Source organism: Pecten maximus, chromosome 4 (genome assembly GCF_902652985.1).
Source record: "Pecten maximus chromosome 4, xPecMax1.1, whole genome shotgun sequence".
Taxonomy (NCBI): domain Eukaryota; kingdom Metazoa; phylum Mollusca; class Bivalvia; order Pectinida; family Pectinidae; genus Pecten; species Pecten maximus.
Window position 1 is genome coordinate 27,458,635 of NC_047018.1, and position 23,542 is coordinate 27,482,176.

At 36.7% G+C, this 23,542-nt stretch overlaps 1 protein-coding gene across 1 annotated transcript in view; it reads right to left on the reverse strand.

Moving 5' to 3' along the window:
• Positions 1–79: 79 nt before the first annotated feature.
• Positions 80–23,542, reverse strand: part of LOC117325683 (phospholipid-transporting ATPase ABCA1-like) — a 33,590-nt gene continuing 10,127 nt past the window's right edge. Inside the window, exons 13-49 of the mRNA XM_033882097.1 lie at positions 23,425–23,518; positions 22,874–22,982; positions 22,534–22,710; positions 21,641–21,863; positions 20,979–21,200; positions 20,473–20,677; positions 20,051–20,179; positions 17,556–17,724; positions 17,093–17,224; positions 16,815–16,954; positions 16,382–16,519; positions 15,716–15,960; positions 15,227–15,326; positions 14,703–14,911; positions 14,003–14,105; positions 13,574–13,738; positions 13,254–13,405; positions 12,734–12,876; positions 12,305–12,409; positions 11,595–11,710; positions 10,751–10,871; positions 10,248–10,425; positions 9,432–9,601; positions 8,040–8,217; positions 7,552–7,667; positions 7,214–7,364; positions 6,705–6,828; positions 6,467–6,596; positions 6,069–6,189; positions 5,288–5,469; positions 5,014–5,155; positions 4,548–4,682; positions 4,270–4,373; positions 3,242–3,334; positions 2,463–2,703; positions 1,817–1,895; positions 80–1,562 (exon numbers count right to left, since the gene is read on the reverse strand). Of these exons, the coding sequence (XP_033737988.1) occupies positions 1,270–1,562; positions 1,817–1,895; positions 2,463–2,703; positions 3,242–3,334; positions 4,270–4,373; positions 4,548–4,682; positions 5,014–5,155; positions 5,288–5,469; positions 6,069–6,189; positions 6,467–6,596; positions 6,705–6,828; positions 7,214–7,364; positions 7,552–7,667; positions 8,040–8,217; positions 9,432–9,601; positions 10,248–10,425; positions 10,751–10,871; positions 11,595–11,710; positions 12,305–12,409; positions 12,734–12,876; positions 13,254–13,405; positions 13,574–13,738; positions 14,003–14,105; positions 14,703–14,911; positions 15,227–15,326; positions 15,716–15,960; positions 16,382–16,519; positions 16,815–16,954; positions 17,093–17,224; positions 17,556–17,724; positions 20,051–20,179; positions 20,473–20,677; positions 20,979–21,200; positions 21,641–21,863; positions 22,534–22,710; positions 22,874–22,982; positions 23,425–23,518 (5,634 nt within the window). The 3' untranslated portion in view covers positions 80–1,269. The remainder of the gene's footprint in view (positions 1,563–1,816; positions 1,896–2,462; positions 2,704–3,241; positions 3,335–4,269; positions 4,374–4,547; positions 4,683–5,013; positions 5,156–5,287; positions 5,470–6,068; positions 6,190–6,466; positions 6,597–6,704; positions 6,829–7,213; positions 7,365–7,551; positions 7,668–8,039; positions 8,218–9,431; positions 9,602–10,247; positions 10,426–10,750; positions 10,872–11,594; positions 11,711–12,304; positions 12,410–12,733; positions 12,877–13,253; positions 13,406–13,573; positions 13,739–14,002; positions 14,106–14,702; positions 14,912–15,226; positions 15,327–15,715; positions 15,961–16,381; positions 16,520–16,814; positions 16,955–17,092; positions 17,225–17,555; positions 17,725–20,050; positions 20,180–20,472; positions 20,678–20,978; positions 21,201–21,640; positions 21,864–22,533; positions 22,711–22,873; positions 22,983–23,424; positions 23,519–23,542) is intronic.

Below are 23,542 nucleotides of genomic sequence, written 5' to 3' on the forward strand. Positions count from 1 at the left end.
TACTATAAATATATATGTGATAAACAGAATATCAAACACTATCTTGTGCACTCGTGAAAAATAACAAAATATTAGCCCGTACAGGTGAAATACATTTAATATTACTGAATACACTGCTAGATATCCTCTACAATATTAATGGCCCTCAGCAAGGTAACATTTAGGTTCTACATATGAATATTTATACAATTTGAACCTTAATTAGAACTAGAAGCACTAACTAGAACAGGACCTCATTGGATGTACCATCATGTTGCTAGTGTATCTGAACACAGGACATCATAAAGCAAACAAAGATTTTTTTGAAAATATTTATTAAAAAATAAGGTTCATGTGTGTCTGAACAAGCACTAACATCAAATTTACATATGATTTTATTTTGGTGACAATCTTCATCACAAAAAATAGTCTGCCAATATAGTATTTTATGTACAATCAGCATTTTCAATCTTTAAATAATACTGTTCCATATCAGTGAATATTGAATTTACTGACATTTATGGGTTAGTATCTGCCACATTATCGATTGTGACTTGTGTCAGTCATTGTAACATACACACAATCACTAGGATTGTCAAAAGCTTCATTGCACAATCCCAAAAATAGAGTCGTGGTAATCCATTAAAACCATGTCCACCACTAGATAATCTATTATAATCCAGGACACTTCCATTCTTTCCAACCTATACACCAGGAGAGTAGTTCATTCCAATCCTTTACATCACAGTGGGCTGCTGAAGTCCTGTACTCCATCAATCTTATCCTGTATTCCCAAATAATCCACTCCGATCCATTACAGACTGTATAATCCATTTTAATCCTGTTCACAAGATAATCCATTCTGTGTCCATCACAGGGAAACCCATCGTGTTCACAAAATAATCCATTCTGTGTTAATCACAAGATAATCCATTCATGTCCATCACAAGACAATCCATTCTGTGTTGATCACATGATCATCCATTCTGTGTCCATTACAAGACAATTCAGTCTATGTCCATCACAAGATAATCCATTCTGTGTCAATCACAAGATAATTCATTCTATGTCGACCACAAGATAATCCATTCTGTGTCAATCACAAGATAATTCATTCTATTTCTGTTCTCCAGATTATCCGTTCTAATCCTGTACACCGCCGGTAGTGATTATACATTTTCTAGCCTTTATTGTTCACATTTATTTAGAAGTAACCAACTGTATCTCACTTCCTGTGACATGCAAAATGTGTTTTCCACCGATAGCCTTTAAGTTTCAGGTTAAGATTTTTTATATATGAAATCCATCTTGCCCATTTACGTCATTATGAGACTCGAGGACCCTGGGTTTACGTTTGAGTCGGGGTTTGGGTTGTGAATATTTAACCTGACTTATCTCTCTAATGGTTGTGTACCCTTCACTGTTGGTTCTGTCCCTAGGTGGAATGGCCCGTATAGTGGAGTAACCATCACCCACTCTCTCCGCACCACCAGAATCCCCGAGTGTTGAAGAACTTGTCCTCCTGTCTGTATTAAGGGTTGTCATACTTGTTCTAAGACTTACATTGTCATGTGGTAATCCATCTGTTCAAATAAATTAAGACTATTTTTGAAAAGCTAAAACCTATAAATAAAGAAATATATGAGATGTATCTCAGAAAAAATGATTGGTGTTGGTATTGAAGTTAGTAGGTAAAGATGATGTACATTACCATTTATCTATTGAAGGTCAAATAAAATATCATTATCAAAAATCTTTACAAAATCTAGCACAAAACACGATATCCCAAGGTGTTATTTTATATCATGGCGATGCCAGAATAAGTGCCACACAATACCTGTGATGTCCTCTGCTTCTACAGCAGTTGCGTCACTGTCCAAAGAATCGGTCTGCATTTTGGCAAAATTAATGAAAACCTGCAAATTAAAGCAATACCAATATATCAGCTATTAACACTGTCAGCAATTGAAATACATGTTTTCCATAAACTGAATTTGTGTAAGCAATGCAGATTGTAAAATTACACAAGTAAAAAATTCCAGTCTGAGTGATAAAGGGTTCCTGGTCAAATAAAGATTTTTACTTGATTTTAGTACATCGTACTAGTATTCAGGGAGATACAAACTTAATGTATATGACTGTACATTTGTTTTGCTTTAATTGTCTTTTGGTGTATAATACATTACTGGTAAACCTAAAGTATCATTATAATCTATTATTGTCCAGACTAGTCTTACGATGAAGTGACCTTAATTTTGACATCTCACTCTAACTTTGACCTTTAGGGAACAGAAATAGGATTGTAATGCTACTCAATTTACAGTCATAAGAATCATACCTGTAGGAAATGATGGCTATTTAGAAGATTACTTTAATGTCAATGTGTTTTTTATGTAAAGAATAATAATTAAGGGGACACAACTCCAGACACTGTAAGTTTACTGATTGTCTTGTTGATGCCTTGGTATATGGGAGATGGTTACCTGGTCTAACGTAGTTTGTGAGACGGAGTAGTCCTCTATGTTGAACCCTTCCTTGACAGCCTCTATCTCGGAGAAGATGTGAGACAGAGGTACATCAGACCCCAGCTGGTATTGAAGCATGTTATGATGTCTTTCACGGAGGTTGGCAGATGGAAAAGTCTCTTGGATAAAGACATCTACAACATCCAGATCAGGCTGGTCGCCTGCTATCCGCACCACCACAATATATCCATCTCCAAACCTGTTTACAGAAATACAGCATCCTCTGTCAATGTGAATTCTTAGTAGCAATGGAGAGAGGTAACACTTAATAATCAAGATATACAGTATTAGCATTCTATGATAGCAAACTTAATGCAAAAAGTTACTGCAATTAATATAACAAAAATATCACTTGAATTTTGTTGCAGAGTGATATCTTAACAAAATGTGACTAATAAAAAAATTTGAAAAGAATGAATGGTAAATACACACATAGTAGGAGACAACATAAGAATCAAATGTACCTGTGTCATATTTGACAATTGAAAGTCGATTAAGATCTTCAATATTTAAATACTTGTATAATATAATATGTATCCTAGCAACAAAATAAACACCAGTCTGCCTTGAAAAAGCCTGTGAAAGCAGAAAGACCTTGTGAAAGTCTGGAGTTTTGCTGGTTTTTTTTTTTTTAATATTTCCAACGCAAGGAATTTACATTTTACAAATCTTTCTCTTTATATATTGCTAGAATAGTATTTTGTGATCAATGAAGTGTTATCTAATACATATAATACCTTGTTTTGAGATGCTGTATGCTACCAATGCCTCTGAACCGTCCATTCACCATAATTGCCAGTCTGCTACACAGAGCTTCACACTCCTCCATACTGTAAAATAATGATCAAGTCAGACACAAATGTCTCCAATTCTAACGTATACTGTATATATAATGATCAAGTCAGACAGGCCCAAATGTCTCCCATTCTAACGTATACTGTATATATAATGATCAAGTCAGACAGACCCAAATGTCTCCCATTCTAACGTATACTGTGTATAGAATGATAAAGTCAGACAGGCCCAAATGTCACCCATTCTAACTTATACTGTGTATAGAATGATCAAGTCAGACAGGCCCAAATGTCACCCATTCTAACGTATACTGTGTATAGAATGATAAAGTCAGACAGGCCCAAATGTCTCCCATTCTAACGTATACTGTATATATAATGATAAAGTCAGACAGGCCCAAATGTCTCCCATTCTAACGTATACTGTATATATAATGATAAAGTCAGACAGACACAAATGTCACCCATTCTAACGTATACTGTATATACAATGATAAAGTCAGACAGGCCCAAATGTCTCCCATTCTAACGTATACTGTATATATAATGATAAAGTCAGACAGACACAAATGTCACCCATTCTAACGTATACTGTATATACAATGATAAAGTCAGACAGGCCCAAATGTCTCCCATTCTAACTTATACTGTAAATATAATGATAAAGTCAGACAGGCCCAAATATCTCCCATTCTAACTTATACTGTAAATATAATGATAAAGTCAGACAGGCCCAAATATCTCCCATTCTAACTTATACTGTAAATATAATGATAAAGTCAGACAGGCCCAAATATCTCCCATTCTAACTTATACTGTATTTCAATGGTAGAGATTCAAGTAACTCTATTCCCATTTTAATCATTTTTCTTGCTTTTTGAAACTGGACGTGAGAAAATTTAGCAGGTTTTTTTTTCATTTGAAACTGCAATGAATATTCAGAACTTGATAATTCTCCTAAATTTGTATACCTGTGAGAAGTAAGGATGACAGAGCGGCCATCTTTGACAATATTGTTGATACAGTTCCACAGAAATCGTCTAGCTACTGGGTCCATGCCTGCTGTGGGCTCGTCCTATTAAACAAACAATGACAACATTTTTAAGAAATGGTGAATACTCTCTTTTTCTAATTTTAGATTCATTAAGCAAATCATAAGATTTCTAACTTTATAAAAAATAACTACAACCTATTTTCAATTCAGTAAATCATATTTTGGGTAGAGATCAAATGTTCACGTGTATCTCACCAGAAATATAACAGAAGGATTGCCTATAAGAGCAATGGCGGTAGAGAGTTTGCGACGGTTTCCTCCAGAGTAGGTTCCAGACGGTTTGTCAGCATACTGTGTCAGTCCCAACTTAGTAATGGCCCAGTCTACAACCTGTAACACCAAGTACAATATACAAAATCCATTCAAGGGTATGTTGTATGCTGTAAAAGTAATAATACACAAATATTTTTTATTATCCCTAAAATATGGTTTCACAAAATATCTACCTCATATTTTATTATCTTGATGATTAAAGCATCATTGACATCATTGTCTAGAGATGTATTAAAGTACATGGAGCATTTGATACCATGATTTAATATAATTTTATAAACACAAAAAAATGAGTGTTCTGTTACAATTCAAAGAAATACAATTAATATAACTGATATAAAATACCTTGGTAGGTATCTACTGGGTATATAATAACACTCATACTCACGTCTTTGATATCTGATGAAGGGATCCCTTTTATCCTGGCAAAGAAACAGAGAACCTCCCTGGCAGTCATCAGCGGGTCAAAGGCATCAAACTGAGGACAGTACCCAATGCTGCGCCGAACCTCCTTCACTGCTGTTACAATACTGTAAAGATAGCAGTTTGAGGTTACACAAAGATCTAGTGGTCACAACACTAGAGAAACAAAGATTAGAGAAGGTGAAATGGGATCGTCAACTAGTAATACTGTGAGTATAGAGAGGTTAAAGGTCACATACCTGAATCCATTGATGTATGCATTCCCATGTGTCATTCCTAGGTAGCCTGTCAACATTTTAAAGGTTGTCGTTTTTCCTGCTCCATTAACACCCAGTAGTCCAAAGCACTGACCCTTTGGAACACCCAAACATAGTCTGTCTACAGCAACATGGCGCCCTTTTCCTCCCGGCACCTTGTACACCTGCAAAAATTAATGGAGCAATCTGTAATCAATTCTCACAATTTACAGTTTGCAGAGCCAGCTATGTTGTTTTCAGAGCCTGTTTTATTGTCTCATAAACAGTGAAATAAAGACATTCTGGAACACTCTCTCACAAATGTTTATAATGAAGCAGTCCAAGCCCCACTTTATTTGCACTCTTCTCCTTCTAGAAAATATCTTCCGTTCACTCGATTTGTAGCTCTTATGCTTCTGGAAGATCTTCTACCTCTTCCATATCGAAGCCGGAAGATTTATCTTCCAAGATGGCTGCAACCATTTTTTTATGACACATACATGTGTTATTTTGGGTTATATTCTCCCGGTTTACTCGATTTACATATAACAGAATGCGATCTTCTTAGAATGCTTCTCTTCTGAGAAGAGAGCAAATTGAGTGGGGCTCTGGAAAGCGTCTCTCAAACATTTGTAATGAAGCAGTTTGAAAGAGTCTCTCACAAACGTTTGAAATGATCAGAAGCAGCCTGAAAGGGTATCACACAAAAGTTTGTAATGAGGCATTCTGCAATTGTCTCCAACAAACATCTGTGACACTTTGTCTATCTAGTGTTTAATTTTACCTTGGTGAGGTTGTCTATCCGAATAATGTCATTTTCCCCATCTTCCGATAGGACACGAGCCCTCTCCCGGGCCACATCCTGATCTTCATCCTCCACCTCCTCTTCAGGAGTCGCACCCACCCTGTATGAGGAAACAGCACTGTTATAAGACGATGAATATGACAGACCAACAGAAATACTAGACAGTAACCATGCAATCTAAAAATCCTGTGGAATAATTCCAATCATTCATTTATATTTATTAAAGTCTTTCCAAAGAGTCCAGTTTATAATCAACAGTGAGCATATTTTCAATTTTTACCACCTTGATAGGTACATGAATTACTATATTCTATATATTCCTCTGTTATGACCTCATGAGAGATATATAAATCACTATAACCAGTTTAAGTACTTACTTTTTATGAATGAAGAAGTTGTGTTCTATGAGGAGGTTTAGCAGGAAAAAGGTAAGGCCACACAGAAACATGGAAAAGAGGTTCTTGCCAACCTGTCCCCATTTTAGGGGGTTTACAATGCCGTCTAGATCTGAAACACAAATTATGATAATGTCACTCAAAGTAGAATCCTAGGTCAGTTTAAGAAGTCTAGGCTATTCTAGTGCTGTGTGGGACAGGGTTTGTATGTAAAACCTACCAAACTTTTTGAATGCTGTGGTGTAGACTTGTGACCGTGAGAGTTCCAGCAGACCCTGACCTAGACAGAACTGGGGTAGGACCAGCAACACTTGCTTCAGGATGTCGTTTACTTCTCCCAGGGTCTAAACAACAAAAACCATTAACATCACTTTACCGGTTTGATTCCATGGGTCAATACATAAAGTACTAGGTAGATATATATACAACACTACCAGTACCTGATGGTTGTTAATTGGCAATTAATATTACAATATCTGCATGGAACGATCGGTCATCTCCATCAGATACTGGTAACAAGATTATATATCAGTAATTAGACTGTTATATTTCTAAGTGCCTTAGAATAATATACAACGTATTCAGTTGATTTTGGATATGAAACTTTGAGTTTACCAGTGGTTCACCAAAGCTTAACTGTAAAACATAATTAAAAGAATTAATTAGGATGTCTTTAACTGATGGTTCTTTGAGATAATGAGGGGTAAGTTGTCCTTAACAATTTCTTACTGGGTCATCGTCAGCCAGGAACTCTAGGATAAATGTGGCCAGTGTGGAGGTGGTACCTAGGAAGATGTTGACAGACTTGAGCGTTACCATAGCAGTACTGGGCACCCGGAACAGGCGAGAAAACGGGTACATTACAGGAATCATCGCCCAACTGTCGTGATAAAATGATTAAAATATGTCACTTGATATAAAGTACTGGGCATAAAATGTACACTAACAATAACAAATATTAGCATAATTTCTGTCTAAAATGTTAAAGCGCGCAATGATAAAAATAAAACAAAATGTTAATAATCAACCAAAAACACAGTATGTACAGACAATCTCACAGTACTTACCCATACATCACCAGTAGAAGTAAAAGTGCCGGAAAGTTAGTTTTACTGACATAGGCTTCTCGTTGAAATGCCACAAATATACATATACTCAGGGCAGCTGATACAAGGTAATTCAGCTGAAACACATGAAAAAATAGATACTTCGTATACTGGAAAGTATGACTGATTAAAAACTCTTTATCAGTATATCTGGAGTTAATGATGTGGTCAAGTAAATGTTACAACATATAGGAAGGTCAGTTCTGGTATACATAAGCAAATGTAGCCAGCATTATGTTAAAGTATACATGTTGTCAGTGTAATTCAATGTATCCATATACAAAGGTATTATAGCACCATATACACCATGTAGGTCGTTGGTGGAGTGTTATGAAATGTGAGGGATTGCTGGACTGGAACATGTACATTAGTGTACAAGTGATGTTGTAGAAATTATAACTGAATATAAATAGCACAATGGTTATCAGACTGAGATATCTGTGACTTACCATGTCCCAGGTGAAGTTTCCTATCCAGTAGATAGTGGGGTGGATACCGCTTACAAATTGTAAATGTTTGGAATCCAATATTCGCTCCTCGATCAGAATCATTACAAAGCTTGCTGGTATGAAGGACATTGCAAAGATTACACAGGTGGAAATGATGATATCAGTCTTACTGGTGGCTCTAAGGAGAGATAAAGATAAAATATTGTGTTAAATTTCTGAAAAGATATTTTAAATAATGGAAAAATGTTAATTGTTCCAAGACAAATTTGGATCAACAGCTTTCAAACAGTGCTGTTTTACCCAATTCATGGACAAGTTTTACTTCTATAGTGTGGATAAAGTTTATCATATGGTGACAAAAGTCTGGTTGTATTTCACATTAATATGAAATATCATCCCAGTTAATTCCAGAACAGATAAGGCATCCCCTGTCTCTGGATATCAATTGGAATGGCTGCTCTCAAACAGAATAACTATAGAATGTCTAATGAAATATCTTAAATCTGATAGAATACTGATTTCTATATTCAAGTTAAGAATAACAAGACAATTTGGTGAATAAATGATGTGAAATTAGATGCCAAGACTGCACAGATAAAAGGATTTGTGTTGTAACTAATTCTACACAATGTTTGGCAGACCCACCTCATTCAAAATGCAGTTGGTGGTATTTATGTGAATGAGAATTAGTATTGCTCATCTTAGTCAGCAAAATCAGAAGTTCAATGCAAGTGAACCCCAATTAAGATGAATCTATGCCCCAGTGACAAGAAGAGCAGCAGTTAGAGCCCAAACAATTTTTTCCCTTTGATATAGGTCAAAGGTCAAAATGAAGATCAGAGTGACCTACTTTTGGTGCATGACACACTACCTTACCTAGAGTCCTGTTTGTTTATGCAAACAAACTGTCTTGTCAGTTTTTAAATGTAATATTTCAAACATATACCTTTACAGACCTGCAAATGTTAATACAGGCCTTGGAAGTCTTTGTCAAGGCTCGTATAAAAACAATATAAAATCACCAGGTCCGTCTTTATTTCATAAATGAACAACATCGGTCCAACCGTCGGACCGCAAAAAACGAAAACAGTCCTGGTGAACCCATGACCCAAATATAAAGTGCCAGTGACAAATAGTGTAGAAGATAGCACCTGGACAAGATAGAGTGTGGAAGAATGAAAGACTGAAGGACAGAAGGACGGAAGACTGTAGGATGGAAGGATGAACAAGCACAATACAAAACTATAGTGCCTCTTGGACACCAGTGGGGACTTATTAATTGTTTGCAATTATGAAGCAGGTATTGTCCTGTTTGTTCCCAGACAAAAGCTGTCTGGAAAGTGAATATTTAAGTCTGGTACCAAACATCCTGCTACATATTGTGATACTTACGAGGCACCATCACGTGACTGTTTCATGGTGAGATTCATCGGGTGGTTTGTGGTAGAGATGCCATAGTTGTTGGGATCCTGGTGAGACTGAAGCTTGCTCCGTAGGATTATGTTGTTCATTACGTTCATGTAGATGACCACTGCTGGCCAACCTTTGTTGTTATACCACACCTAAAAGCAGACCAAAATGTAAAAGTGTTGAGTGCTAAGTTCAGAGTTAAAAGCCTTAGGGTAGCGAGTGCTTACAATACTCAATAATCTGGATCCTGTAAAAAAAAAAAAAAATTCACAGAAAAATTCATTTCGCGAGTTTACCTCTTCAGACATATTCACACATATATGATCTCACAAATGCTGATCTAGAAGTTACTTTAAAGTCATAGCCTCTGCAAGACTCCTATGGTAGCAGATCCGGGTGTTATGTTCACACACCTCTTGTATTAATGGGAAAATAAATCCCACACAAAATATAATTGATTTACAGTATCCACATCCTTTGTGTATTTGTGTTATCTACGATTTAAATCTTACACTAAGTGCATGCACTCACTCCAACAGCAACATCTGAAGCTTAAATGTGAGCTCTCACCTCTCCCTCTGCTTAATTAACCCTTCACAGGTGAAAAAAACAGGTAAATTGGGCAAAACTGACCTACTTTTATAGCAAAGAAAGAGTGCTCTAACCAATCTGTCAGGTACCAAAGCACAGAATCCTCATATAGTCAATTAGATGCATGTTATTTTATAACGGTTTGTATGCTATATGATACAGCCTTCCTACATTACATACATTTACATATTTATAGCCTGTCCTTACCTTGGAGATGTTGTGTACAGCCACACGGCCCATGATGGCGTTGATACCCCCAAGGACATTCCGAAAGCTCCTGTTGGACTCTGTGCTGGCCTCTCTCAGGGTGTTGATGATCTGTTTGATATGGTCTGTGTTGAACTGGGCCCACTTAGACTTCATTCCAAATGACAGACCACCATACCTACAAACCAACAAATCCTGTCCACTGTATTTTCATTCTTACAAAAAAAATAACTATTATTAATAATTTTTTTGTTCTGAAAAATAAACTACATAGACTTTTTCTATATTCAAATGAAAAGTTTACTCAACGATGCCAATGTAAAATTTAAAAAAAAACTGTCTTTCAGATCTTTTTTTTTTAACAAAGTAGTGACCATTAGTTAGCACATTGTACCATGATTCAAGTGCAATACAGGGTTACTAAAAGATTCCTCTGGCTACTAAGACAACGGTGGAACCAAATGAGTCAATCAAAAGGATTCATATTTCATCACAACAATTACCTGCGTTTACGGTAACTCCTCACTGTTTTCACTAGCCAGTCAGTGATATTCCTGTCCGTCAGATCGTATAGGAAGTCTGATGTTGGCAGTAGGCGTCTCTTTGGTACTGGTCCTCCCGCACCTGTCACACAAGTTATATATATACGGTGACATCATTTCTATAGAATGTTATACTATAGAATATGTCAGACTGATTCGATTATATGCCAACTTTACCTGCAAGAACTGGTCAAACAGACTCAAGTATGTGTTATTTACTAGAATATTTTGGACAGTGCTGGACAGTGCTAAAACCGGTCGGACAGACTCATGAATGTTTCATTTACTGAGATATATTGGACATTACTGGACACCTAGACACCTCTATGTAACATCATACAGACAGACCAAAGTGTGTCACCCTTACCTACTAGACACTGCTAAAACTGGTCAAACAGACTTGAGAATGTTTCATTTACAGAGATATATTTACAGAGATATATTGGACATTGCTGGACACCTAGACACCTCTATGTAACATCATACAGACAGACCAGGGTCTGTCACCCTTACCTGCTGGACACTGCTAAAACTGGTCGGACAGACTCGAGAATGTTTCATTTACAGAGACATATTTACAGAGATATATTGGACATTGCTGGACACCTAGACACCTCTATGTAACATCATACAGACAGACCAGGGTCTGTCACCCTTACCTGCTGGACACTGCTAAAACTGGTCGGACAGACTCGAGAATGTTTCATTTACAGAGACATATTTACAGAGATATATTGGACATTGCTGGACACCTAGACACCTCTATGTAACATCATACAGACAGACCAGGGTCTGTCACCCTTACCTGCTGGACACTGCTGTACCCCTGTAGAACAGGAACAGGTGATATTATCTGCCTGATTCCAGTTTTCTGCTTCTGTCCATATAGAATTAGTGTTCAACTCCTCGCACGGAAAACCACTGAAAAGAAAATTAAAAAGTATCATTAGACAGAAGAAATTACAATACAATAAATTTGTAATATGTGGAATAATTAAAACCATTGACTACATATATGTATACACTACAAACTTCTTTAATAGTTTGCAGCATATGCCTGAGCTATTTCACAATGAAGGGGATACTATACTTCATATCCTTCAAGAGAGTATTCTATTAGTACAGACATCTGAACTAATTTACATTATGCAGATGTAAACTATTTCATCACAAAGATAACTGCCTCTCTAGTGTAGACATCTAGACTATTTTACATTATACAGAAACTATTCCATAAAGAAGACAACTTCCTCTACAGATAAGACATCTGGACTATTTTACGTTATACAGAAACTATTTCATCAAGAAGACAACTTGCACTAGTGTAGACATCTGGATATTTTACGTTATACAGAAACTATTTTATCATGAAGACAATTTGCTCTAGAGTAGACATCTGGATATTTTACGTTATACAGAAACTATTTTATCATGAAGACAATTTGCTCTAGAGTAGACATCTGGACTATTTTACATTATACAGATGTACACTGTTTCATCATGAAGAAAACTTACTCTATAGTGTAGACATCTGGATTAAGACATCGGTTTCCCACTCCATACTTGGACAACAACGTCTTCACGGACTCTTCTGTAAACTTGGTTCCTTTAGCATCATTACTACAACATGAAAACATGTACACGACGTTTAACACTTGGTCATTTGTAAGGCAATTAATAAATACAGCATAAAAGTAAAAGGTAACAAAAATTACTTTTAAATTAATTAATTCAAACAGATTTTGATTTAAACGAAAGTCTTTAGGATGTCTTTTGATTCAAACTTTCCCTATCCAGCCAGTCTCAGCCAATAAATAGAGAGCTTAGAAATGACTGTACAGATATTTCTAATTCTATGGTACCCCTTGAAGAAGTCACTTTTCACCTATGTCTCAATTTCTGTTGTGTATCAGATTTCTTGTGAAATCTAATCAAATATCTTACCTGTAAAATATATTAAGACGTGAATTTCCCCTGGGAGGTAACAGTTTCCAAGGGTGAAGCTCCAAGGGTGGGGAGTCTGTGAGTGGGGGATCAATCTCGGCAAACACCATAGCCAGCAGAACGAAGAAAGCTGGCATCACAAGCTAAACAAATACAAGAATAACGGATATGTTTACAATCAATACAAATCACATTGGTATTGATGCAAGGGGGTTATTTAACCTCAAAAGTAAATATATAGAGGCTGAAAATCAGATAGGATCATGCAAACTTGAACAAACCACAAACACTGGAAAAGAGTTTGACATGGACTAGGTGTCTGTGCCTCATACATTTTGTACTTTTATATAACTGGTTCTGAGATCACACCTCTTTGTGATGTAACTGAATCCCTGATCTCCTTTGTGTTGCTAGTAATGTCCATTTAATTTTATGTAGTAATGTATGAAATAAACAGTGAAACAGGTATAGTACAAGGGTATGAAAACAACTGTCATTACATAGAATGAATAAACCTCACCTCACAGACGAATCCTTTCTTGCTGCGTTTGAAATGGTGGAACCTCCTGATGAAGACAGCCAGGAATTGGTGCCACATTAGACGCTTTCCTTCTAACTTCACCTGTTCCTTATGGTTAAATCCAACCTCTCTCTTGATGACTGTCATAGGCTCTGTATCAATATAATTTATAACATTTTTACCAGTCGAGAGAAATACGAAAAATTCAAAGTACTTCAATAAAAATATAATCAATCTCCAAAACTGCATACCAGAATAACCTACAACATGATATAATTTTCACCTGAACATTAGCCACCCAGACATACACAAATACTTACCAAGGTACACCACTTCCTCCCTCCCTTCTGAAGAGTTCTCCATCTGTTCCTGAACCTGCTGTTCCTGTATCTCCTGTAATTGTTGTCTTGGTGTCACCCTAAGGAAGGATTGACGCTTGTTTCTACGGAAACTCATTTGAGTGACAGGTCTAGGTACTCGTCCACCTAAAATAGTAGATATGATATACCACATTAAACAAACTTTAAACACATGTACTGTTAAAAAGTTCTCAAAATTCTATTTTTGACCCCGGTAAGGAAATGTTTCATATAGAAAAACTTTTATGACAAAGCCTACTTATATACCTAAAGCAAACTAATCGTTTAGGTCTCAGAGAGATGGTTTAAAAGAAATTGGGGTACCACTGATATTCAAAGAAATTGATTTCTCAAAGAAGGAAAAAACAATATATTTCCCTAGAGCCTTACCATCAGAAACCTCCTCCAGCCTCTTCCTCTTTACCTCATCAGTCGGGCTTTTGACAACCTGTTGGTCTGTCTCATTAACAGTTTCTGCCACTTTCAGGAACACCTAGTATTTCAAACAGAATGTCAAATATTTATGATTTAAAGGACCAACTTAAAGCCATGTATAAAATTATAGCATACTATTAATAATTGGTATATCTAATATGATATCTTTCATGATACTTTTTAAAATTTTACATTGTGTTTACTTTTTATTTTTTTTTTCAATTTGGAAGATAGATATTTTTCATGCAATCCATAATCCCCACCTCATTACACTGTAATACTGGTGGGGACCTACAGAGTACCCGGTACAAACATTTAGTCCCCTCTAGTAATGCTGGTGGGGGCTGACAAAAAAAACATGAAAGTCCCCTCTGGTAATACTGCTGGGGGTGGGGGGGGATGATAACAGAGCACATGCAAACCAATAGTCTCTTCTGGTGGTAGAACTGGTGCCAGCTGACTGATGGAGTACAAACCTATACTGTAGTTCTCTCTGGTAGAACTGATGGGGGCTGACAGACAGCATACAAAAGCTTAGTAGTTCTCTCTGAGAATATTGGTGAGACACTGCCAGACAAAGTACAAATATATCATTCTCCCTGGTAATATATCCTTGGAAGACTTGTAAACATCAAATCTACTTTATATTACTCACTTCTTCCAGACTTGTGTCAGAAATCCCAAAGCTGGAAATCCCCATTTCCTTATGGCAGCGTTCCAGTTCCTCAAACATGAACACAAACTCGCCTGTCTGGGTGCCGTATTCAGGTAGCTGGTACGTCAGCTCAGACTTGTTGCTCTCCACAAGCTTAGCCTCCATTACAAATTTTTTTATAAAGGCTGTCAGTCGCTTCTCAGAAAATGCTGAATGTACAATGACAGAACAAATATTGTTTTATAATTATGTAACTAATATAAAATTAGTATTACTAAGTAAAATATGCATGATTCAAGTTTCTGGTACCAAAGAGGTCAAACGAGGACCACTTCTTAACACTATATGAAAGCATGTGATACAGAGTTCAAAAGTTCAACTCAGGAAATAACTTTCCAAATTTGTTGAATATGAAAAATCATAATGGGGTGATAAATTCAACAAAATTAAAAAAAAAAACAATTTAAATGAAAGATACAAAACTGAATATTTAGTATGGTGAACATATTTGGTTTGGTACAGACCTGGTTTAAGGTCACCATCAGGCGGGGGAGTAGGCATCAGGAAGGAGATATCATTATCATTTGACCTTTCTGCAAATCCTTCATCCACATCTAAACGAGCCTTTAAAAGAAATGTGTATTCTATATTAAATCTAAATATAAGTAATTCATATATTACTGTAAACATGGAAATTTATGTGAGGGGGAAATTTACGCTAATTACGCGGATTCCTTTTGATCGCGAAAATTTTCCCCACGTGTATTATTTTGATATTAATTTGAGTATACTCGAACTACAAACGAAGGTGGGTTGATCGCGAAAATTACCCCTAAGTTTATGTATCAAAATCACGAAATTAACCACCCGCGAAAATAATCGCGTTTACAGTAAAATAGTATTTTCTGCAGCAACATCAACAAGATGCTTTGATAACTTTTATTGATTATCACCTTAATTGAACATAACTGTTTCTGATGTAATGCATTGTTATAATAATTAAAATTCAATACCTCTCTTCGCTTTGGCTTCAATATTGGCAGGGCATTTTCATATATCATCTCATACTCATCATTGTCCTCGTCTATCTCCTCAGCTCCCTCTCGAACCATTGTCATGTAGTAACCGTTACCATAGCGAGATTTCAGGAAGAGGCTGGAGCCACAGCAGCACAACTTGCCCTGTGAGATGATGGCTATTCTGTCTCCGAGGACGTCTGCTTCGTCCATGTGGTGAGTCGACAGTAGGATTGTACGATCTATACACAGAAGAGTACAATAAGGATTCTCCATCATTCAGAGATCTTTTTTGACTTGAATTGGATCATTTTCATGCAGGCAGTATACATTTTAAAAGAAGTCTTTTATCAAAATATCAGAAATGGTTAACGTAGCTTCAGCAGAATCCTGATAAAGTATCCATAATGTTACCAATCTGTTGTCACTACGTAATATAGGATATAAAGGGTGTAAGACAGCATTTAGGGTGTTTATTTCATGCATTGATAAGTCGACTCCAGATGCTGATGTTTCAAGAAAGAAATTCAAAGGAACCAAAAAATTTAGACTATCAGAATGAAAATCAAAGATAACAAAATACATTTTTTGCATTTCCCTTACATGTGAATAAAGAAATGTATTCTGGACCTAGGTAGATAACAATTGCTGAGTCAGACATACCTTGTTTGAACTTGAGAAGGAGTTCCCAGATGGAACGTCTTGAGTATGGATCAACACCAGCCGTCGGCTCATCCAGAATCACAGTCTTGGCATTTCCAACAAATGCTATGGCAACTGAGAGCTTCCTCTTCATACCACCTACGTAACAAATGATTAATTTTTGGATCACCAATTTGTTTTTACCAAGATCTTTTTTCTTTAAGATCTCACCAAGAAGCAAATTACAAGCTAAGGTTACATGCTGCCTGTCGGACAAAATTTGAGATTAGACTTCTTTTTAATTTGATACAATAACTTGATTTAATTTAGCTTTTATCTCCACGCTTTAACAAGGAAAAAAAGAAAATATACCACAAAACAACTACAAGTTTTCTAACTCACTCAGATACAAAATGTGAATCAAGTTCATTCAACACTCGATTGATAAGCTTACCCGAGAGCATTTTAGGCAAAGCATGTTTCTTGTGAGGGAGTTTGATATCTTGTATTAACTGTTTGGTTTCAGCCATGGCCTGAACGTTGGTGAGTCCCTTCAACCGTGCATAGAACCATAGATGTTCTTTCAGTGTTAAACTGAAACACACAAAAAAAATAGATCTTTTTAAAAAAACATTTCCTTGAAATAACAGAGCCTCAAGAAACACTGCAGTAATAGTTTTTGAACACTGAAAAACCAGATTTATTGTCGTAAGTATGTATGAGATCACTTACTAAGGGAAGAGAGCATTATATTGGGGACAGAGCCCCAGACTAGAGCGGATCTCCTCCATCTGTGTAGTGATGTCCTGTCCGTAGACGTATGCCATACCATTTGTTGGTGGAAACAGGCCAGTCAGAATCGACCTATAAGTACAGAGATAAAATGGTAGAAAGCATAGAGAAAAAGAACACATAGACAAAAGCAATCACCTCCTCTAAATATGACGTGGAAAATCTGGCATTCTAGATTTTGAAAAAGAAGGTTTTGAATAAAAAAAGTGCTATAGCTTGGACAATGATTATGAAAAAAATATTTCATTTTAGGTTCAGATTTACATTTTATTGGTGTTTACATGTAATACAAAGATTCAGATAATAAATACAAAAGTCATCCTTTCTTTTTAATGTTTGATAAATTAACTTGTAGTAAATTCTCTATAACTTAGTTTAGAAAACCTTGAACATTTAGACTTACATAGTGGTAGTTTTACCAGCACCGTTGTGTCCCAGAAATGATGTGATCTGGCCTTCATAGAAGTTGATGTTAAGGCCGTCAACAGCCACCTTTTTCCCATACACCTTCCTGAGATTCCTAATGGACACCCCAAGGTTACGGCTTGTTGGTTCAACCTCCATGTTAGTACCTGTAAAACAGATATCTATTTTGTAACTGACTTAAGCTCAATTAGCTCAAATAACGATTAAATTTTTTCAAGATATCCTTTTGTTTAACTAGGTATATTAGTCATGGGACGTAAAACAATACAATACAACCTATGTACTGTATGGTGGGTTAGATTTCCTTTATTTGTGAATTTTAGCCAGACAAATAGAACTGTCTCAAGGTCTGTCTCAAGGTATTAGTCCATACATAAAGAAAGGCATAAATCCATCTGTCACAATAGATAGTGTAATATCTTTTTTGTGACAGATAGAGAATGCTGACAAAAAAACTAACAACAAGGGGTCTTAAAATACAAAAGTTGATGAGGACCATGGGAACATGATCTCATTGTAATATGGAGTAAAAAGACATGTTTGACATTCATTGATATGCCAGGAGGTTCCATTGTCATCACAATGGTTCTCACTTTGAGGATGTGACATCACCTGGACTTGACCTACATTTGTACTGGCAGGAGTTGTCATTAACACACAAGATGCTTATTGACCTACATTTGTATTGACAGGGGTTGTCATTAACACACAAGATGCTTATTGACCTACATTTGTATTGACAGGGGTTGTCGTTAACACACAAGATACTTATTAACCTACATTTGTATCGGCAGGGGTTGTCATTAACACACAAGATGCTTATTGACCTACATTTGTACTGGCAGGGGTTGTCATTAACACACAAGATGCTTATTGACCTACATTTGTATTGGCAGGGGTTGTCGTTAACACACAAGATGCTTATTGACCTACATTTGTACTGGCAGGAGTTGTCTTTAACACACAAGATGCGTATTGACCTACATTTTTATTGACAGGAGTTGTCGTTTACACACAAGATGCTTATTGACCTACATTTGTATTGGCAGGGGTCGTCGTTTACCCACAAGATGCTTATTGACCTATATTTGTATTGACAGGGGTTGTCGTTTACACACAAGATGCTTATTGACCTACATTTGTATTGGCAGGGGTCGTCGTTTACACACAAGATGCTTATTGACCTACATTTGTATTGACAGGGGTTGTCGTTAACACACAAGATGCTTATTGACCTACATTTGTATTGACAGGGGTTGTCGTTAACACACAAGATGCTTATTGACCTACATTTGTATTGACAGGGGTTGTCGTTAACACACAAGATGCTTATTGACCTATATTTGTATTGACCGGGGTTGTCGTTTACAAACAAGATGCTTATTGACCTACATTTGTATTGGCAGGGGTCGTCGTTTACACACAAGATGCTTATTGACCTACATTTGTACTGACAGGAGTTGTGGTTAACATACAAGATGCTTATTGACCTACATTTGTATCGACAGGGGTTGTGGTTAACACACAAGATACTTATTGACCTACATTTGTATCGGCAGGGGTTGTCGTTAACACACAAGATACTTATTAACCTACATTTGTATCGGCAGGGGTTGTGGTTAACACACAAGATACTTATTGACCTACATTTGTACTGGCAGGAGTTGTCTTTAACACACAAGATGCGTATTGACCTACATTTTTATTGACAGGAGTTGTCATTTACACACAAGATGCTTATTGACCTACATTTGTATTGACCGGGGTTGTGGTTAACACACAAGATACTTATTGACCTACATTTGTACTGGCAGGAGTTGTCTTTAACACACAAGATGCGTATTGACCTACATTTTTATTGACAGGAGTTGTCATTTACACACAAGATGCTTATTGACCTACATTTGTATTGGCAGGGGTTGTCGTTTACACACAAGATGCTTATTGACCTACATTTGTATTGACAGGGGTTGTGGTTAACACACAAGATGCTTATTGACCTACATTTGTATTGACAGGGGTTGTGGTTAACACACAAGATGCTTATTGACCTATATTTGTATTGACCGGGGTTGTCGTTTACACACAAGATGCTTATTGACCTACATTTGTATTGGCAGGGGTCGTCGTTTACACACAAGATGCTTATTGACCTACATTTGTACTGACAGGAGTTGTGGTTAACATACAAGATGCTTATTGACCTACATTTGTATTGGCAGGGGTTGTCGTTAACACACAAGATGCTTTACCTTCTGAAACATCTGGTCTTATTCTCCCTGTACTTAATCTTATTCTCCTTAGAATTCCAATATTTTTGCATGTTGGTATTCTCTGCTTAACATGAAGAATGCAGGTGTAATACATACAGCTAATTTGAAAAAAGACACTTATAGACTTGTTATCAGGAAGAACACAAGTCTGCCTGTCCTGTTGCAAGTTGCTGTCAAACATGTATGTAATATTGTATACCTGTGACTGGTTCAGCTTCATACGGATTATCTTCTCTTTCCTCATTTTCACCTTTGACCTTATTTCCTGTACCACACCAATACGACTTCAAGCAGAAGAAATAAAATGGTCGAGGGATCCCATACTGTCCTGTATAAAAAAATATCATTCATTCTGAGTTCATGAAATGTCCATTAGAAACATGTTTTTGTGCTCATTTTCTGTAGTTGTACATTAGAAACATCTGTTTTTGTGCTTATTTCCTGTAAAATTAATTATTTTGAGTTGTTCATTAGAAACAGCTGTTATGTTGTATAAATACTTAACATGCAAATTGAGTATCTTACTGAATTCAACAAGTAGTGGAAATGTTGATCTATACCCTGCATCCTATCATTATGATATTCCACTTGTAAGACTATAACAGATGTGTGACAGTGTACCTGGGAAGACCGCCTCTATGTACCATGTGATGAGGCCATACAAGATGGAATCCAGCCACAGCATGAGAATACAGTAAAGCATACTGAAGCCATCATCTACAAGGGGACTCTGGGCAATGTTACTCCACTGTACGCCTGTATTCTGTTCCTCAAACCGTGCAATGTAGGTACAGCCAAACCCAAAGGCCACATTGGACGAGAAACACTGAAAACAGACACAAGATTGACATACAAACCAAATAAATCAAAATTACTCCAGAAAAGACTAAACACAATATCAAAAAGGAAGGAAATTGCTCCTGGAAAGTGGAAATACAGACCAAAAGTAAGGAAATTGCTCCTGGAAAGTCAAACCACAGACCAAAAGTAAGGAAATTACTCCAGGAAGGTCGAAACACAGACCAAAAGGAAGGAAATTACATCAGGAAAATGACGATTAAGGGAGATAATCTATTTGTGTTTACATAGAACATAAGATAACCAGAAATCTTCACCAGAACACTTACAAAAGCCATCTTATGTACTCCACTGAGTACGTCTTCCCAGCGTTTGGCAAAGCTGTAGGGCTGGTACATGAGGAAGTAGAGGAAGCCTGCTGAACAGGCAGCCAGGTTGGCCTGGGAGAAGAACACACTGATCATGAACACCATGCTGATTGTCGCCACACAGAAGGAAATGAAGAACAGCAAGAGTATCACAGGGTCAGAGTGCTGTATAATCTTCCCATACTGAAACAGAAAAGTGTTATTATTACACACTAAAACAGACAAATGTTAGTGGATCTTCCCAAAGAGAGAATTAAATTTGTGTTGCATGCTGAAAAAAAAATTGACATGAATTTTCGTAATCAAAATATATGCAAATACTACTGTAACAGTCAAACCTGTCTATGAAAATTGCCAAAGGGAGACACCAAAATGGTCATTATGATCTTCATAGGCATGGATAGGGAAATCTTAAACCCTGGGGAAAGAGCGTATTAACTTTGAATAAATTTTTCCTAACTTTCAACAATGTGTGATCATTATAAGTGCAATTGTGAGACTAATATACTTTTTAAAATCATAATGGCATGTGTAAGCCTATTTTCCCTATGAAAAGACAGTAGTCTTTTCACTGTTAGCAACCACCTTTCACAGGATAATGTGGGGAAAAATAATTGTCTTACCTTACAAATAACGACCAGCAAAGTGATTGTGACAAACATAGTGACAAAGGCGTTGATGAACCAGGCCATCCAATGGACGCCATTACCCAGGCCCATGATCTTCATCATCTCCTTCAGACGTTTCTCCTTCTCATACACGATGTTCTTACACAGTAAAGCCACGGGGAAGACCCAGGCCAGGATCAGAAATAGTGGCAATGTCTTGGAGATCACTTCCATAAACCTACAACAAAGAAAGGTAAAAATGGTGTTTTGTCGGTCTGAGAGTAAGTTGGATCGTCTCAATAAAAAGGAGGAAGTTCAAAAGAAATATTGTGTAGATTCAGGTACAATCAATTGTTTCCTGGCCTGTTCAATATCTCAATATAACATTTATAAAACATATGCTAACAAGAATATTCACTGAGTCTAGCAGTCTCTATCAAGCAGAATACCATTTATATCCTCAAATAATCCTCTTCTAGTGAAAAAGGTTAAGTATATATATACTAGAATGCTTACCAGTGTTTTTTGTGAACCATTTTAGCTTACAGTCGAACCTCATCTCAAAGTTGATGAGACCGTGAAAAAGCTTGGGAGATATCTCGAGGTAACCAAGTATATTTTAAACAAAATTTACTGTCAGGACTGAATGTTTAATTTGTGTTAAACAGGGCCTTTGAGTTATCAGAGTTCTAGATAAAGAGGTTTAACTGTATACTAAAACTGATAATTCTGCAAAAATGAAGGGGCTTATTTGAGGGCAGGGGCTCGTTTGGGGATTTACACGTTTTTTTTTTTGATGGGCTACTAGTTCCAAACAACTAATTCAATGTCTCCTATAACTGATCATTAACTTAAAGGTGTATTCTGTGAAAGTCAGCAAACCTGACTGGATATTGTGTATAACTTACGAGTCCTCCGTATAACAGGGATAGGGGAACTGCTGGAGTATAACACCAGTGTCATCATCACGTCCAGTCTGTAACTTGATGACAGCATGGTCCACCATGTCCTGTAGGTAGGCAAAACCATACGTCAAATATTTTGTCTCCGTTCCTGCGCGTCTTCGGGGGCCAGGTCGCCAATATCTAAATATCAAACAGGGGACATATATAACAACAGCTCTAGGAAGTGGTATATAGTAAAATTACTTCAGGATCATGGAGTACAAAAATGGAAAACAACTAAATCTCTGGAATAATTTCCCATAGATAACAGTAAAGTAGAGTAAGATCGAGATTAAAAGCTTACTTGTCAGTGACTCGCTTGGTGTCATCCACTTTGGTGGTGTCCATCCTGATTTTGTAAGAAAGATGAGTCGGGAGTTGATCAGCACCAGGTTCTACATCAAACACCAGGGCTATAAATAAAATTGTCGTATCATAAGTGAATACATGGGTAACAGTATCAAAGGGTTTTTTTTCTCAATTTTTCTTTGAAAATGTAAGAATTTTCATGTCCATTCTTGAAAAATAGTGTCTTCATCACTCTGAAAAGAACACTGAATTATATGATTTACCAAAAGACAATTACCCCTACGTGTACAGTTTATGAAATCGAAATCGCAAAATTAACCACCCGCGAAAATAACCACATTCACAGTACCAAATCTGGTCTAAAACTCTGCAGGTACATGTAATTAGGAGTTCGCCCATCAGTTTTCTATCCCAGAACAGTTCTTGGCATACTGGAAGCATTTTTAAGCATATCACTGGTATCAACAGTAAAGATACGTCAACCTATGTAAAGACAATGAAAATGTAATTACTTAAGTGATACGGGGCATGTGTTTAACTACTAACCTCCCCAAAAGCTGTCCTCCTCAATCATGTCAAGGCTGTTCTCAATCAGCTCCTCCTCAGAGGCATACCCTACAAACTTGTTAAACTGGAAACACTGTGGAATACAAAATGTCTGATT